Source organism: Neolamprologus brichardi, chromosome 6 (assembly GCF_056152115.1).
Source record: "Neolamprologus brichardi isolate AB-2024 chromosome 6, ASM5615211v1, whole genome shotgun sequence".
Classification (NCBI taxonomy): Eukaryota; Metazoa; Chordata; class Actinopteri; order Cichliformes; family Cichlidae; genus Neolamprologus; species Neolamprologus brichardi.
Genome location: NC_142109.1, coordinates 8,598,352 through 8,615,778, shown reverse-complemented (window position 1 = coordinate 8,615,778; position 17,427 = coordinate 8,598,352). Strand labels below are relative to the sequence as shown.

The 17,427-nt window shown below is 41.8% G+C and overlaps 1 protein-coding gene across 1 annotated transcript in view; it reads right to left on the bottom strand.

The window, feature by feature from the left end:
* The window catches only part of col5a3b (collagen, type V, alpha 3b), a 47,127-nt gene extending 29,976 nt beyond the window's left edge, over positions 1–17,151 (bottom strand). The window contains exons 1-14 of the mRNA XM_087841609.1: positions 16,816–17,151; positions 7,232–7,399; positions 7,036–7,127; positions 6,423–6,544; positions 5,653–5,815; positions 4,411–4,533; positions 3,398–3,517; positions 3,155–3,283; positions 3,013–3,060; positions 1,526–1,567; positions 1,322–1,384; positions 1,157–1,231; positions 529–612; positions 362–418 (exon numbers count right to left, since the gene is read on the bottom strand). Coding sequence (XP_087697735.1) covers positions 362–418; positions 529–612; positions 1,157–1,231; positions 1,322–1,384; positions 1,526–1,567; positions 3,013–3,060; positions 3,155–3,283; positions 3,398–3,517; positions 4,411–4,533; positions 5,653–5,815; positions 6,423–6,544; positions 7,036–7,127; positions 7,232–7,399; positions 16,816–16,894 — 1,365 coding nt within the window. The 5' untranslated portion in view covers positions 16,895–17,151. The remainder of the gene's footprint in view (positions 1–361; positions 419–528; positions 613–1,156; positions 1,232–1,321; positions 1,385–1,525; positions 1,568–3,012; positions 3,061–3,154; positions 3,284–3,397; positions 3,518–4,410; positions 4,534–5,652; positions 5,816–6,422; positions 6,545–7,035; positions 7,128–7,231; positions 7,400–16,815) is intronic.
* Positions 17,152–17,427: the final 276 nt, after the last annotated feature.

The following is a 17,427-nucleotide window of genomic DNA, read 5'->3' as shown; positions in this document are numbered from 1 at the left end:
GCAGAGGGCGACTCAACTGGTTGTAAAGACTTCCAGTTGTATAGAAATCTATGGAAAAAACGGCCCCTGATTCTGCTCATGGTGACTTCAGTAAATGTTTTTCTTGCTTAGTTTATGAGCTCAGTTTCATGATTTTGGTCATAGGGAAGACAACATGAAGTTGATTTTGTAAATTATGGTCATCTTTAGATTATCCAGGATATGCTCACTGCCCAACGACTTGTCAATCACAAGTCTGCAAGCTTCCTAAATTACTCCCTATGTCCTGCAAATGCTTCATCTGCCAAGTACTGTGTGAGAAATAACTTTTAAAATCCTCTGGGCTGCCAGAGTTTACATAAATAATGAGGGATGCACTCACCAGTGGCCCAGGTCTTCCCCTGAGGCCGAGTGGCCCTGGAGGTCCCTTCATAGCCAGCTGGGAGACAAAGAAGAACCAGTATAGAAGAGATAGTCTGGTTTTAATAATCTTCAGAGCTATATATAAGCTGAGTAGGCTGTATGTGCAGCATGCAACCGGTTGTATACCTTGGTCTGCTGCAGGATGGCCTGAGCTTGTGCTTCTTGTGCAGAAACCACAGAACCTGTCTTTGGATCGCCACCTGAGTGGAACTGCACACAGAGACAGAGACACACACACAGTTGAGCGGACATGATACTCACAAGTTAAACTAAATACTCCTCCCAGTGGCCGCTGCATTGCACTGCTGCTCTGGTCTTGCATAAGAAGGTGCAGGTGGAAGGCATTTTGAAGCCAGAATAAATAAGCTGTAAAACGTTTCATTGTTTTATGATTCTGACAGCAACATGAATGCTATGCTGTGGGCCTCGCAGCCACCAGATCTCAGCACAAGTGATTAATTTTTAAAGAGATCACTAAAATAAATGATCACCCTCAATCACTTGATTTGACACAGAAACTGCACCAAATATATTTTGCTGTAAACAAAAACATGCACTATAAAGCTTTCAGAGGCAAACAGATGGATCATTTCTGTAACTACCTCCAAACAACCCATTCCTCTGGCATTACTGGCATTCAAACATTCCCATTTGCCCTAAGGCTTTGTTGAAGGTTAACAGGACCAAATAACTGCTGCAGCAACATTAATGCAGCTTGTTAGCCTCGGGCAACGCTGTGCTATCTTTGTGTTACCGGTATAAGCATGATGTTTCCTGGGGGACCTGGTATCCCATCAACACCATTAAGGCCTGGCCGCCCCGGAGGACCCTGACAGGAGAGATATGAGAACGTTTATGGAGACTTGTCGATGTGTGGAGCACTCAGCCATTCACTCAGCATACAGAGGACAGTCCTCACCGGCTCTCCAGCGTCTCCTCGAGGTCCCACCGGTCCCGTGACTCCAGGTGGCCCCGGCTCTCCCTGCAAACACACAGATAAGCAGTCAGCAAGTCACTATGACTGAATCTATTTAATTCAAATAATTCAAACGTTTGTTCTTTTTCTTAAATAGTGAATGAAATTGTGTTTCATGTTATATCTCATGCAGCAAGCATTGCTAACCTCGGGCCCTGGAGGTCCATATGGTCCTGTGATTTGTGTTCCCTAAAATTTCACATGAAAAAAAGATTTTACATTCAAGTTATTTTGGTAAAATACAACCACCCAAACCAGTTAAAACAGGATTTGTAGGCACGCAATACTGATACCTGAGCAGATATTAGTTAACAACAGCAAAATTATATATGTATTACATTAATTATATATATATATATATATATACATATATATATACATATATATATATATATATATATATATATATATATATATATATATATATATATATATATATTAGGTGTGCAACGATACACAAAATTTACGGTTCGGTTCGATACTTTGGTGTCACGGTTCGATATTTTTTCGATACAAAAAAATGTTCATGTTCATCATTTGTCATTTATTCAAAAGTACAGTTTTTAAATGTAATGTTGCTGAAACAGCAAAATAATAAAACGCGCTTCAGGAACCATCAGGCTCATGCTTCACATGAAAACCAAAATAGTTCCAAACGCCAGATCTGAATGAGGGTGGGGGAGGTTCAATTTCTGGTAGCGTTGAGGCAGTTGCCATGTTGCAACAAGCTTAGCTTCTATCTTGCTAGCTTGCGCTGCGCTCACTGGATCTGCGCTGGACAGTGCAGCCTAGGCAGAGTAGTCGAACGCAGATCCACTGAGCTCTCAACACAGACAGCATCCCAGTTAAATTTAGAATAGATTTTAAGATTTTATTGTTTAGTTTAAAGAGTTTTCTGTCTCATTCTCTTGTATCAGTTTCCCCAGCTTTCCCTGTGTCTGTATTTGCTGTTTACTTTCTAGTCTCACTTCCTGTTTTATTTTGGTAGTTATTTGTCTCTGGTGTCTGATGTCTAATTTTGCTTTCCCCCGCGTATTGTCCTCTGTGACTATTTGTACCTGTGCCTTGTTGCCCTCCTGTGTCCAGTCGTCTACAGTCAGTCTTTGTCTGACCATCTGTTAATCCTTCCAGCATTTTTTAACTTGCCGCCGGTCATTTATCTCACCTATTCTTGCATCCCTTCAATGACTTTTTGCGAAATTCAGAACCGACTTTAAAATTCTGTTGTTTCATGTAAAGCTCTACATGGACAGGTCGCTGCTTATATAGCAGAGCTTCTGAAACCTTATCACAGCAGCTGGCCTCTCATCTTCTAGCCAGGTGTAAAACATGTAATAGACACGCCAGTCCACTGAGTCGGTTTTACGTTGTGGTACCAGCAAGGGGAGATAATATCTTTAAGGCAAAGAATTCAGTAGTGAACAAAGCAAGGTGATTAACAGGGCTGTTAGAGACAGGTGCATTTGCATTTACAACAAAAAAAAGTTTAAAAGTATATGAAATACATGAAAAACTGAGAGGTGTGTTTTATGTTGTTAACTTGTTATTGTGGAAAGTAAAAGTCACAGTGTTTTAATGTTCATTAAAAAGTGCTCAGAATGTGTAAACTGATGAAGTATCATCTCTTTTCTTACCGCTCCCAAATACCCTGGCTCTCCTTTCTGTCCTTTCTCTGGTATATCCTGACAAGAAGAGCGAGCATGATTATTGTAGATGACTGCAAGGATAGTTTTCTGTATGTTTACATGTAAAATTGGATAAATGCGTTGATGGTACCTGTCCGTTAATGGAGAATTCCCGCTCTCTCTCCGCAGGTCCATAGCGGTCATCATATTCTTCCTCATACTCATACTCGTTCACGTGGTGGTAGTTTGTCGTGTTGTCGTAGTCTTCGTACTCTATGATCTATCCGACGGACGCGCGCAGATACAAACGGTGAAGGACAGAAAAAAGCAGATGGAGCACAACGAGACACAACAGGTCCGAGCTCGTGATGCTGTTCATGCTGCACAATCTCACCTCGTACTCTGTGACGTTTGGACCGGCGGTCACCGTGGAAACATAGGAGTCATCATAGAGGTCGCTGAAGTCAAACTCTTCGTACTCTTCGACCACGTGTTTCTTTGGCGGTCTCTCCACCTAAAGCGTACAATAGAATCAAAATAGATAAAACATTTGAGGCCTTTTAGGACATAACGGATCTTTAAACTTCCTCTCCCAGCCTGTTGGACTCAGAAATATCACGACAACTCTAAAAAAGGTGCAGCGAACTCCAGTTTTTTACTGGTGCCCTATTTCCATGTGTTCTATTGGCTTCCTGGTTGCATTTCTAGTGGTGCTACATTAAAAACAAACTGAACCCAGTAAAACAGGATTCTTTCCGTGTGTTTTGAACTTGAAGCCAATGGGAAGAGGAAGAGGATTTGAAACCTTTCCCAGAAGTGTGGTCCGTTGGCAGACGGACCCTGGCGAGCTACTCTGAACCACAAGAGCCGTGTAATGTGCTTCACTACAAGCACAGGAAGAAACAGAGAAAGAGATAAAATGTAAGAGTGGGAGAACTGGTAGCGTTTATGACTTTATTTTAAGATACAAGGGAAATAAACAGCCCTGTGGTGCTTCTCAAAATGCAGCTACAATAAGAGGCATGAGTGCGTGTCGGGGAGAAAAAAATTTATTACATAACTGGCAACTAAAACAGTGTGAGCTAATGATCTTTCCCTCCACACAGTGAACATATTTTCATAGCTTTTAATTTATGACACCTAGAGGATTTCAGAGAAGAGAAATATGACCAGCATAGTGTAATTAAACCATTCGTCTTTTTTGTCATATCTGGTTTCTAAAATGCCCATAAATACTGGTAAAAGTTTCCCTGCCGCTTGTAACCTTGGGGGGACACCTTTAATTTTAAAATGACAGAGCAGATTTACAGCATTCAACACCTGAGATGCCTCACGGTTGTGTGTGCCTGTGAAACTCAGCGCTCATTTCCCTTCCTTCTCTCTGACTCACCGTTAATGAGGACTTACCTCTTCGGCCTTTGTTAATATGCTGTTGTAGGGTAAAGGTTTGTCACAGTCTGGGATGTAGTCCTGACAGTACGTCTCCGCTGCTCTGGGATCGTCGATGATCAGTAGCTGCTGGATGTCTCCCTGTGTCCCAGAAACACACACCAAGCTGAACTCGGAAAAGTCTGTGACTCCACTTTAGCTGTCAGGAATGCACGTTAAGGATGCCATTACTTGTAATCACTGAACAATATCACTGGCCCATCCACGTGTCTGTAACATCTCTATCTTCTGTGTTCATTTAGACGGATCAAAGTGACTTAACGGGCTGTTTTTATCGCCGCTCCGCACGTAATCGTCTCCAGAGCTTCGGTCTCAAATGGAGCCAGTTAAGACAGACACAAGCTCTTTCTTCTTCTCTCTGTTTTACACATGTACACACACATTAACGGATGGCGAGTCCAAGCCAAACATGCCTGGGAGTTGTTCACCTAAGCAGCTGGACCACCTGACAAAGCAAAGGTTACAGTTTGCACATTTTGCATCTGTGTCAAAACGACCGCAGATGCTTTTGAAGTGTGCGCAGATTTGTTTATTTTAATGGCTTATTCATCTTTTGCAATATCACAGATGAACTCCGGGAACAAATATTAATAAATACACCAGTAAATAATATTAAGAAAATAAGCCGTTCAAGAACTTAAACTGCACTGCATCCACCCACACAACCACTGGAGGGCGATGCAACGGGGAAAAGGCTCGATTCATTTCTCACTATTTGACTGACAAATCAAACAAGCGGCAACAAGCAGAGACACCTCCTCACCGCACACAAAGACCTTATTGTGGGTCCTCATCGTTTGTTTTTTTTTTTTGCATGTTTTTATAGTTTTTATCAAAGACAAATGAGCTTCTGGTTTTACTAAATACACTGCAAAAAAAAGTCATTTCCATGGTGACCCTGAGAGCTCAAATGCACTGCAACTTGAGAAAAGAAAAATGCTGCAAAAGCACACAAAACATATCTGAAGATGAATGAAACATAATGGAAGTAGGAAATCTCACTAAACACAACTGAGTAAGGAATTGATTCAACTTCCACTGTTTTTTGTGCTTTTGCAGCATTTTCCTATTTGTTGGTGGGGGTTTTTAAGTCGCGATGAGTTTGACCTCTATGGGCCACCGTACATCACAATTAGCAATGACCTTCGCCACGGCTCACTTGACATATCACTTGTAACCCCCTCCCTGTCACCAATCTACCTCAAACACATCTTCATCCAGCAGCCGTGTTCCAAACACGGTAACGCCCTCAGTGCTGATGTGGGGGTCGTGACCTCTGAGCAGGTCAAGGGTGTTCAGCTTCTCACAGTCCAGGTAGAGAGTCACTGACTGCCCATCCACACTGTAGGCTATTCTGTGCCAACTAGTAACAAAGAGAGAAGAAAGTTACTCTATCCAAAGCTCCTGCTGGTTGAGAAGGTGTGCCTGTAAGTACAGAGAAAGATCTGAGCATATTTTCAATTCAATTTTATTTATATAGCACAAAATCACAACAACAGTCACCTCAAGGTGCTTTATATTGTAAGGTAGACCCTGCAATACAGACAAAAAAACCCAACAATCATATGACCCCCTATGAGCAAGCACTTTGGCGACAGTGGGAAGGAAAAACTCCCTTTTAACAGGAAGAAACCTCCAGCAGAACCAGGCTCAAGGAGGGGCGGCATCTGCTGTGACCAGTTTGTGTGAGAGAAGGAAGAAGGAAGCCTAAACAGTAACAGATTCACATATGATGTTTTTACTAACATTAATAGTCTCTTTTTCCCCCTCATATTAATACTACTAAATGCTTCTTAAAAATTCTACTCCTCTGTTCATTGTTAGGTTCTTCTGTCCTGGGACTAAAGACGAAAAGCACATGCACACAGCATGTATTACCACACGTTATTTGCATTAAACAAATGATTAAAAAAGAAATAAGAACACAGAATGGTCATCATGGGTGGCTGTGTATGTGTGTAGTTACCCACTTGCCATCAGCCAGGTTGACCTTCCTAAAAGTGGGGTAAAGGTCTGGAGGGGGCTGGCCCTCATGGTCCTCATACAGGAATACAGGAGAACGGCCGATCTCTATGCCCAGCTGCTGTGTGCCCTGACAGATGCAGACACAGAGACCAGAAGGAAAACATGTCATGTTCATGAAATGATCATAAGAAAGAAAGACCTCCAAGATTTCCTTATATTTGATATGCACACAGGAATGCATGGATTTGTTTCCTGTAGCCATCATAGGATGCAACCAATCAGAAAAAAGCAGATTTTGGGTTGGCGGCCTTTTTATTTTTGTAACTGCAGCATAAAAATCTGCTGGAGAGAGCTAATGTGCTCACATTCTTCCAGCTAGCATAAACACACTTAAATTAGATTAGTCCAAAATTATAATTTTGACAAAAATGATCTTTATCAGAGATGAGCAAACTCCCATTCTGATGACAAGCTGTGTTTCAGGTGCAGGTTGCAGTGCCAGTGCAGATCCAGTGTTTCATATATTAGTATGGTGACATAACTTCATTATAAAATGTATCGTGGACGCAGTCAAAAATGCAGACAGATGAGGTTCAGTGGTGCATGTGTGATGCGTACCTGCGAGTCATACAGGGAAAGGAGAAAGACCTGTGAGCTTTTCCGAGCTCTAACTGTTGTCACCACTGAGAAATTCGCAGGGAATGGAGAATCTGGGAAGAAAGCACGAAAAAGAAAATATATATATATAAAAAAAAAACAGATTCATTTTCATTTTTTCTGCCAAGCAAGTCTACAGACTCGAATCAAAACTCACCAGGGAAAAATTGCATGGTGGGAGCACTCAGCTGAATCTTCTTATTGATTTTAAAGGAGAGGTCTGGCTCCTCTCTCCCCTCTCTGCTGATGCACAGCCCTGCCTCTAACGACACGCCCTCCATGTCCTCCGATACTTCCAGGACCTTCAGGACATCAACAGGAGCGACTGCCAAAAGACGAGAGCACTGAGTGGGTATGATTATGGCCTGAATTTTCAGGTATTTCTCAAGTCAGCCTAGCCGGCATCTAAATTACAGCTCTTTCAGACTCAAAAGTGACACTCTTATGATGCATGCTTTTTACCGTAATCGCACACCGGCATGCACAGCAGTGTGCTCTGCTGCCAGCGTCGAGTGGCAGACGTTTGACATGGTCAAAAGTCATGTGGGAAAACGGGAAAATGTATGCATAGCAACTCCCTCTTTCATTTTCTAAGACTGCAGTTGCTGCCATGCTCATGCAACACATGCTCATCATTGGTGTTCCTTCTCTCATTAACCCCACTGAGCAGCCAGACAGTAACCAACCAATTAAAAACAAAGAAGTTCCTCTGCAGTTAATTGAAAAGCAAACTGAAAACCTTGTGTTCAAATGCTGTTATGTGTGCTGTCTCCTCTAAAGTTTGTGGGGTGATGTTGGCACAACATATAAGCAACCCGATCGAGACGGAGAGAGCACATCCCCCCCGTCATCGTTAAACTCTCTCATGTTCGTTGCAGAGGCTCTGTGCACAAAAAAGTAATACCAGACTGCAACAATGAATACACACGTTTTGATAGGGACCTACTCTGCTGTTGTGCAAAAAAAAAAAAAAAAACCCAAAACACTCCATGTAAGAGACAACTGGAATATGCCCAGAGTTGAGGTTTAAGTAAAAATGCGTAACATATGCACTCACAGACATTCAGATTCTTTTGCGTGATGTGCACACAATAGCTGCAGAGCTCTGGGAGGACACTAAGCCAAGAAAGATGTGATATAAAAGACGTTGGGCGGGTTGGAGGGAAGGGGGGGGGGTCAGCGGAGAAATGTGCAACATATTGGAAGTAGGGAGATGAGAGGGGAAAATAGGAGAAATAATAGATGGTAGGGGAGAGGAGGGCATGCCTCTACTGGTGTGGCTGCTTTTCACACGTATTCTGAGGCTTACGTAAACCCTCCATCTGCCACGCACCTTAACCCAATCACCCTCCCAACACACACACACACAGGCATGTGCATGCACACGAGGTTGGCATAATGTCTGAGTCTGAGTGCCAGATGTATTTGTTGCCTCTCTCTTCTTTTTTCTTTTTTTTGTTTGTCCGTCTGCTTTGTCTGCCAGGCTGCCTGCTAGCACTCTGTCAGCTTGTAATTCAGTCTTCCTGCCTGGCATCGTATCATTTACAGATACAAGTCTATGCTATTAAAATATGCCAGTGATTTTTATTTGTCCCTTTAACTGGCTGAGGAAATGACATCTTGATTACTTGTTCTGTGTTTAGTCCTCTGACTGCTTACCGAAGCTTCAGAGCTGGTGATATCATGCCTTTTGTTTAAAGTGAGCAGAAAACAAAAACAAACAAGAAAACTACAAAAAAAAGCTTCCATGTAAGGGAGTTTACAGTCAGTGTGAGTACTTTGTCACTGTCTTGGTATTTTGTTTTGTTCTGCAACTCTGTGTTTTTAGTTCCCTTATTTCCCCTGTGCTGTGTGTCCCCCTGCCCCTCCTCTTTATGTCAGTCCTCATGCTTTAGTATCTTCATGTTTCAGCATCATATATCTTTTCATTTCTTCCTGTTTTACTTTGTTTGTTTTTCCTCACGTCTTGATTTGCTTTTACTTCCTGTTCCAGTTTCCCTCTTGTGTGACTGTCTGCTTTGCCATCCTCGTTTTCACCTGTCGCTGATTACCTTCTCCTGTGCCTTATTCCCCCTCCTGTCACTGCATAGACCGTCCGTTTATGACCCTCAGCTTGACATTGGTTTTTGTTCTTCCTTTGTGACTTTGTTTATCTATGAGATCTTTTTGCCACTAATCAAATAAATTGAATGTTATTGTTATTTAATTCCTTGTGTCCTATTTTTGGGTCCTCACGTCTTCAACATACCTTGCCAATACTAAAAGGTTGAGTTTTTGGTTGAGACTACTCATTTGGTTCACTAGTACAATTTGAATTTGAACTGGAAATCTGGTGGTTCCAGATGTGTGCAGATGTGTTGCTCGTTTGCAAACTGAGGTGAGCTGAAATTTTGATCCTTTACTGTTTCTACCCTCATCTAACCACACGTTGAATTCTAGCATTTACCATTTATGGAAACATCTGTAAAAACTGATAATGCACTGACAGTAAATTACATTTTCTGCTTTTTACTGGAATATTTCCATTAAAATGTTTCCAGTATCCAACCAGAAGACTCCACGGCAGATCTTGGATATGCTGAAGAGATTATTTCTGAAGAGATTATCAGCAGAGGGAGGTCTGGATCGCCCTGCTCATGCTGTTGTCCCAGTGGCCAAATGTTAATGTTAGAAAATGGATGGATGATTGCATTTGAAATAAAAACTTATAAACCATCTGCAAAATAAAAATATACCTATAAAACTATCCTCTACCTGTATAGCAGTGGTGTTAAGCTTAGTTTGAATAAAGGTCACCCCATCATATGACACATACTGTATGAATGTTATTGTCATGCTTTATTGCATGGGCTTATACACTTGCATGAAAAGCCCTCAACCTGTCAACAAAAAGGTGCTGTGCCATTATACCATTCATCCATCAAGATAATGCATTCTGATTACAGCTCTAAAATGAAACTCACAAAAGTCTGTTTGATCATCAAGTTTGAATATGACAGCTGGTAGTTGCATGCTAACAAAACCAAACAAATCCTGATGCAAAAGCAAAGTGATGAATATTTAATCGTGTTTCTGCACACTCTTCTACAAGTCTGATATTTCTATTTTTTTTTTATTGCTCAGCCGTGAAATTGTATTCAAAATTTTCAAATTAATTTTACAGTTTCTAACAGCCACTTAGCCTTTTCCTCCGTTTTGATGAAAATTGCCCTTACAGCTCCATCATTTTGGGATCTGGCTTGAAGAAGCGCACTCCGCTGTAGTCGACTGGCACTTTCTGCATGCCAGTTCGGCAACTTTGTGATGCCTTTGTGTGCAGTTTTCAAGTGACGGTGCAAATTATCCTTGAAAACAGTGATTGTCTTGTGGCAAATGAATGCACAGGCCTCTGAAATTGTTCACCTTCAGGATCAACTTCCCTTTGCAGCGTGGATGCGCTTTCTTTTATGTCTGGTGTGTGCACGTGATGCAAAACCATACACACAACACCTAATTTATCTGGGAACTTTAATTAACAGGTGGGGAATTTGCAGAGGGCCAGATTTGGCCCACAGGCCCTTAGTCTCACATATGTACTAAAAAGGTCAACACTATATAAAACTGTTTTATTACTCTGCTCCAATGTTAGCATGCTTTACTTATAGATAAAGATTGGTTGCAAGGTAGCTCTTGTTGTGCACGCAGGATGGAATGATAGACTTAAGGGATGACACCTATAAGCAGGCAGAGGGGTTTCAGTCATACATCAGCAGCACTGACATCTGAATGCAGCTGAGGACAAGACACGACATGGAGAGTTTGCTTTTACTCTATATGCACTTAGCTAATGTCAGCTAATGTTTCCATATGCTCTTGATGTGTGAGTGTGTATGGGTTCAAAGCAACATCTGCAGATACACACACACACACACACACACACACACACACACACACACACACACACAAACACACAGACAAACAGTCACATCGTACCTATACTGTGCTGTATATACAAAAGGGGGTGTTCTGCTCTCCATCGGGTTCTGCTGTTATCCTAAGGCGCTAAGCTGTGGTGTGAGGGGCACCGTGAGCAACATGCACATACATGCAGAGTATGTCAAGTGTAAGCCTCCACAAAAAGCAAAAAGATTGTGGTTTGAACAGAAAGACGAAACAGCAGAATGCTCTTTACTGTATAAAAATGTTCTTTACTGTACTCAAACTAATCAGGGGATTCAGGTGCAGGAAGTCAAAAACCTTCCAACACAGCTTAGAAATGAAAATCAGTGCTGTGGAGGAGTCAAAGGGTCATATTAATGCTAAATACAGTTAATCATTTACTTAAATGTATCTAATTTAATTTATCCAGTTACTTTAAATAAAACAAAAAAGGTCAAAAGGTCAATGCTAGAAAGCGGCACTTTTGAGTGTACCTCCAACCTCCAACGTATATATGCTTTCTGATTCGCTGCCGCTCACAAACAAAAGGTTTAACTAGCTTCTTTGCAAACAGTCAGACCCAGAGATCCCATTTTAATGATGTCACACACGGCCAAGAGTGGAAGTAACAGTCTGAAGTCTGATCTTCTGTTTCACACTGATTCCTTGAACATACAGTAGACCAGCGATGTCAGACTCATCTTATATCACGGGGCAAACACAGCTCACTTTAACCTCAAGAGGGCCAGACCAGTGAAACTCCGACACGCCTACTACACATGTCATTCCTGAGATGTCTTGACTATAAGAAGAGGGTACGGTTTCAGCATCATATCTCAGATAAAGAAATCTTTCAGCATGGCTTTTTGAGCTTAAACTCTAAGAAATAAAAAACTTCATCTACACGGGTGGATGATTGGATGAACCGTGCAACACAAGTTAGACTGCAGCACTAAAGCCAGATGCAAACAACACACCAACAACTAAACTGGCACCATGTTGGAAAGACTATGGATTTTCTGGTAACCAGATGTTTGAAGACTGGCAACTTTTTTTTGCTATCTGTGTGTGTTTCTGATTAGCGTATCATTATCTCAATAATAGCAAAGAATGCAATAACACACACTTTGCAGTTAAGGTTTCCTACACTGCACCAAAACACACACACACACACATAAAAAGAGGGCACTCAAGGGCACAAACCCCCCACAGAGCATGTGCCCTAGGAGACTATCATTACAATCCTTTACCGCTTTTATTTTTTTGTAGACTCAAAGTCTCATAGCTCAAACGTCCCTCTAAAAGGTTCGTCTCCACAGAGACAAAACCAGGAAATAATAAGAACAGGGAGGATGGAAGCCAGGGGGAAGAGAGAAGGGCAGACTGTAGAAAATAGGATAGAGAGACCATATGTTTTCTTTCCTCCCAGTTCAGCTGGCTTTGATCAAGAAAACACACTGGATTGTCTCTCCTGCTGTCAGACACACACACAAGTCTGTGCATAAATTTTCACAAGAGCTTCAATGAATCCATAATATCAGCGTCAGAGAGAGGGAAGCCTACAAACAGACCTGCGACATGTGCTTCCGATCTCCTTCGAGGAATCTGCGTCTTATTTGTGATCTTCTCCCTTCTCTTTACCTAAATGAGGGTTTCACTCGCGTACAGTGCATACAGTCTGACTCTCATGCAGGCTTCCTCTCAAACGCCGATCAAAGACTGCATCAATATTTGTCAGTCGCAGGGCTCTGGCTCTTCTTGGGCCGATACTTGTTGCTTTATGTGGCTCTGGCCCCTATTATTGTTGGCTGTTGCATCATATGGTAGCTTTGATTTTGGAGAACAAAGGGTGAGCATATTTTTAAACATGGAAAAAATTAAAGCTGTGCCAGAGTCATAAAAAAAATATACAAATGGTGAAAAATCTATCAGCACCTTAACATCAAAGCATGATTTTATTTTATTTTTTTAAAAAACAGATAATAGAGAAATAAATATGATTCCTCGTGTCAGATTATAAATTGAACGCATTCACTGGAGAGCTGCTGTCCCAGAAAAAGAAGGAACACAACGCCGATCTCATGATTTTTCTGTATTTTATCACTTGGCCACGACTCGCAGCTGGCTCAAAGGTTAATCCTGTACATGCATCCTTCATTTTAAAGTGCTCTGTCTGATATTTCAAAATAAAAGCCTGAAATCACCAGTGGTTCAACACGTGTTTCTTGGGGTCCTTTTAGAAACTTTTTATACAACCAGTTACTCGGCAGTAAAATACCCAGGCATCAGCTGATTTGAACTAAACGAGTTTAACTAAAAGCATTTTTTTTTCTTGTATTAATGGAGGGCCTTTAAAGTCGTCATATTTTGAGTGCATGTAAGTTCCTGTGTTTCCTTAGCATTGTGTTGTTTGGGACAGTGGTTGCTGCTGTCACCTCACAGAAAGAAAGTCCTGACTTAGAAAACACAAGGCTTTCTGTGTGATGTTTGCATGTTCTCCCTGTGCCTGTGTGGGCACCCTCTGGCATCCGCACAGTCCAAAGACATGCGTGTTAGGTTAACTGGTGGTTCAAAACCTTCCCTCTCTCTCTGTATTGGCGATTCAGTACACTGATAGGAGTGAGCCCAATCTTTTGTTTTATGACAGCTGGGACAAGCTTTAATTGTATAAGTAGATGAAAATGGTTGAGAATGACTTTTCCATCTGAGTAATTTTTCTATTTTGACATATCAAGCATACTCATGTGGATTCTTTTGTTTTGCTTTTTGGGGAGTGGTTCCCCTTCATGCACTAATTGTAATTATCTTAGTCATGCTAACATTTAGCTAAAGACAAAGCACAGCGGAAACCGATGAAAATGTCTTAGTTTTGTTATTATTAAAGTCATACACATATCCTTCTTGCTTTGGAGGAAATACTTTGTCTTTTTTCTGTTTAAAACAAGTATTAAAAGTCATTAACCTTTTAAATTAGGGTCTTAATATGTCTTTCTGTTTGCGTAATACCAGTTTCAACTTTCCACATCAGACGTTGCACACTGGACCAAAACTCAGTTCCAGACTATCTTTGCTGTCACACATCATCCTGAAATCAACAGTGTTCATTGAATAGAAAATGTCTGTACAGATTTCATGGCAATCCATCCAGACATTTTGTTTTGATCTTAAACAAAGTGAACATAATTTTCTCCTGAGGATATATAAGGCATAAACTGAGTACAGATGGGGGAAACTCTGCATTTAGTTATTGAGAGATTGAGTGAATGTTTTCAAGGATTTCTTCGTCGAGTCTTGCATGGCAGACTCGCTTTAAGGTAAGGCAGAACGATACAGTCTATCCTCATCGTCTTATCCCGATATTTGCCTCTGAGCGCTAAACAACAAGGCATTTAAAAAAACAAAGTTGGATAAATATAAACTCACATCTAGTGCCAGATAAGAAGTTCAGGTATTACCAGTTGGTACAAAGATAATACTCTAACTCTAATTTATCCCCTAGTTGTCAAAGTGTTTCAGTCTGACAGGGCAGGCCGACCCCCACACTGACACTCCCAGCCCTTATAAGTACAACATCTGTCACCAGCAGTCATTTTAACATGAAACAGAAGGTAAACCCAGGTGTTGCTCAGTTTATCCAAGGTTTAGTTCTGAAAGAAGTACCTTTACTAAGGTGCTCAGTACCACCTGCCTACTCCTTAATAACTGATGCTGAGAAAAGGGTGAATCTGTTGCATTCACATAGGTTGTGTCCCCAGGATAGTCAGTGGTGTAAGTCGGTCAGACTGTAACAAGAAAGCCTCAAACTGAAAAAATGGCTAAACAGACTGTGTCAGGCTGATAGTTATCAGTTACACGGTGAGGAAGGGTAGGTGTCAGAAACACCTCAGGCCACGCTGCTCTGAGGTCTGAGCTCATAATTTAAACAAAACCTGTTGGACAGCCAGGTGCGTGACCTTTTCCTACCATGAGAAAATTATCAAGAGTGACCAAAGGCTGTTAAAAAATACAAGAGTTTGTTCGTTAATTGGAAAAGAGCTGATGAGGTAAACAAAAGAGCGTTTGTTCATGTGTTTTCACTCTTTGTGAATCTGTGTTTCTCTTCACTTCAGTGGGATATTTTCTAATAAACTCTTATTTACAAGAACATCTTGAGACACGCTCAAGATGCCTCCAGGTCAGGTTTATAACCTGAGTTTGACCTGAGATAACCTTCTGGTCCAGAGGTTACATTAGTCAGCTTAGAAATGACCTTCACAGATAAGGTATGTGAGTATGTGTGTGTTATTACTTTAACTGGGATGGAGGAGAATGAACCTTGAAATATGGGATTGTAAGTGTTTTCTTAATCTCCAACACAAAGGCAGATGCTATTAAAGGTTATTGAGACATAACACAAGTAGTTTTATGCTTTCTCAGCATCTTCTCAGACGGAGCACGTGAAGACAACATGGTGGAGTGTTTGCCAAGTCACCTGCTCGCTACTCCTGAACTAAGCTGTTGGTTCTGGGGGGATTTCAAATGAAACCACAATTAAATGAGGAAAACAAGAACAGTTAGAAGATGAAGAACACAGTTCAGCCGGGACTTTTTTAAGCCTATCCTTCATTTTCTGAAGAAATTTCCGTCCCTGAGAAGCACTTTACAGTCCGTGTGACTGATTAAATTAGCTCATCTTAAGCTTTTCCCTTAGTTTACATGATCTTTATCTAATATCCAACACTGGACTTGTTTTGTTATAAGTGCCATTTCCAGATTTGAGAATGAAGCTCAAACACAGATGGTGATGTCCTCATGTCTTTAAGCTAAAGTGAACAAAAAGCCGTTCAAGCGCTCAAAGAAAAATGTTCCAAAACACCTATAAACACACTGAGGTGAATTGTTGGCTAATGACTTAAAGGTCAAAAATTCATTTTTAAGCAGGACCGTGTTACTGAGCAAAAACTAACTTGTTTTCACAAGTTTTAAGAAGCCACGGGAAAGTATGTGGCCTCTCTTGACTAAGGTTCAGTCAGTCTTGGCTTAGCAGGTTAAAACAAACTATTTCTTTGCACTTCACTGAGTTCCTCAGAGGAGCTGTATGATGTCAGTAACCATAAAATGGACTGTTGGAGGCTTTTCTCATTCTGTAAAATAAAAAGAAGCTCACTTGAGCTTGTGCTGGTGATGAACATCGGCCACCCTGAGCTCTAAAAGCCCTGGACAGTTAAAGTCCTCCACATATGGTTCTGGTGCAGCTCCAGGAGCTGCTGCAAGGATCAGTTCAGCACAGCTCACTTTAATTTGCCTCAGTCTGTTCCTCATTACCCAGCTGTATGGGCTAAAAAACCCCGTAAGCTGTGCTATGAGAGAACAGACAGATGCAGCAGGTATGGACTAACAAGTCTGGACATATAGGCCGACATCTTACCAATGTCTAGCAAATGTGCAGTGGGCTCGAGAAAGGTGATTCAGTTCAATAAGCCTTAGGTCTGCATAACACAGAGGAGTGAAATTATACCTCAAAAGGAGGCCAAAGAAAATGACTAGAAAACGTATTTATGGATAAGAGTTTTAGGAAGTTTTGAACCAAACAAGTGGCTGACGGTGCATTTTCTGGAAATGCATGAAAGCAGGATCGAGGATGGGCTAAAAAGGACACTCAAACTTGGCTCATGAGACTTGGAGGGCAGGCGGTGACAAGTGATGTGACAAGGTTAGAGGAGGAGAGATAAGGAGGGAGGATCCAATTCAACTTTTCATTTAATTTAATTGGGTAACTGAAGTTAGAGGATCAGTTATTAACACAAGATAAACTAACAAACAAGCGTGGATGCTTCAGCCTACCTGCTCCTGAGGTATGCAGCGAGGCGACGAGCAGCAACAGCAGCCACGTCAGGCGCACTTGGCTCCATCGATCCATCATGAACTTATTAATGAAACACTTCCGTCGCGGCTGCTCTTCGCTCCTCTGGACACGGCTCTGACTCTGCACCAGAGAGCTTCAGCAGTCTGGCAGCGCCCGTGCGTCTTAATGCGCAGCTGTAATTAAGAGCGCGCACGCATAAAAGCGGACTCAGCTGATTACAGGTGATACCCAGGAGCCCGCACACCGCTCTCTTTGCTCTTTGACTTCTGGGTGGACGGATGAAAACGGCAGACCGGTGATGAAGAGCCCCTTGATCTGGGGGAAGGTGTTTCTAACTTTACCCGCAGAGAACTTTCCTCACTTTCTCTCCCCTCCCTCCCCTCTCCTCCTCTGCAGGGCGACCCCTCCCTCCCTGCCTCCCCGGAGACTCCTTCTAGGCTCGTGGGGCTGTGCTCAAACCATAATTACTGCGCGTGTCACTCTTAGCATCAATACTGGATGAGTGATTTAGGGATTATGTGATGTCTCTGTGATTTGGCGCGCCTGTGTGCCCTGCGTGCACGAGCACAGATTGCAATACAGCGATGGCA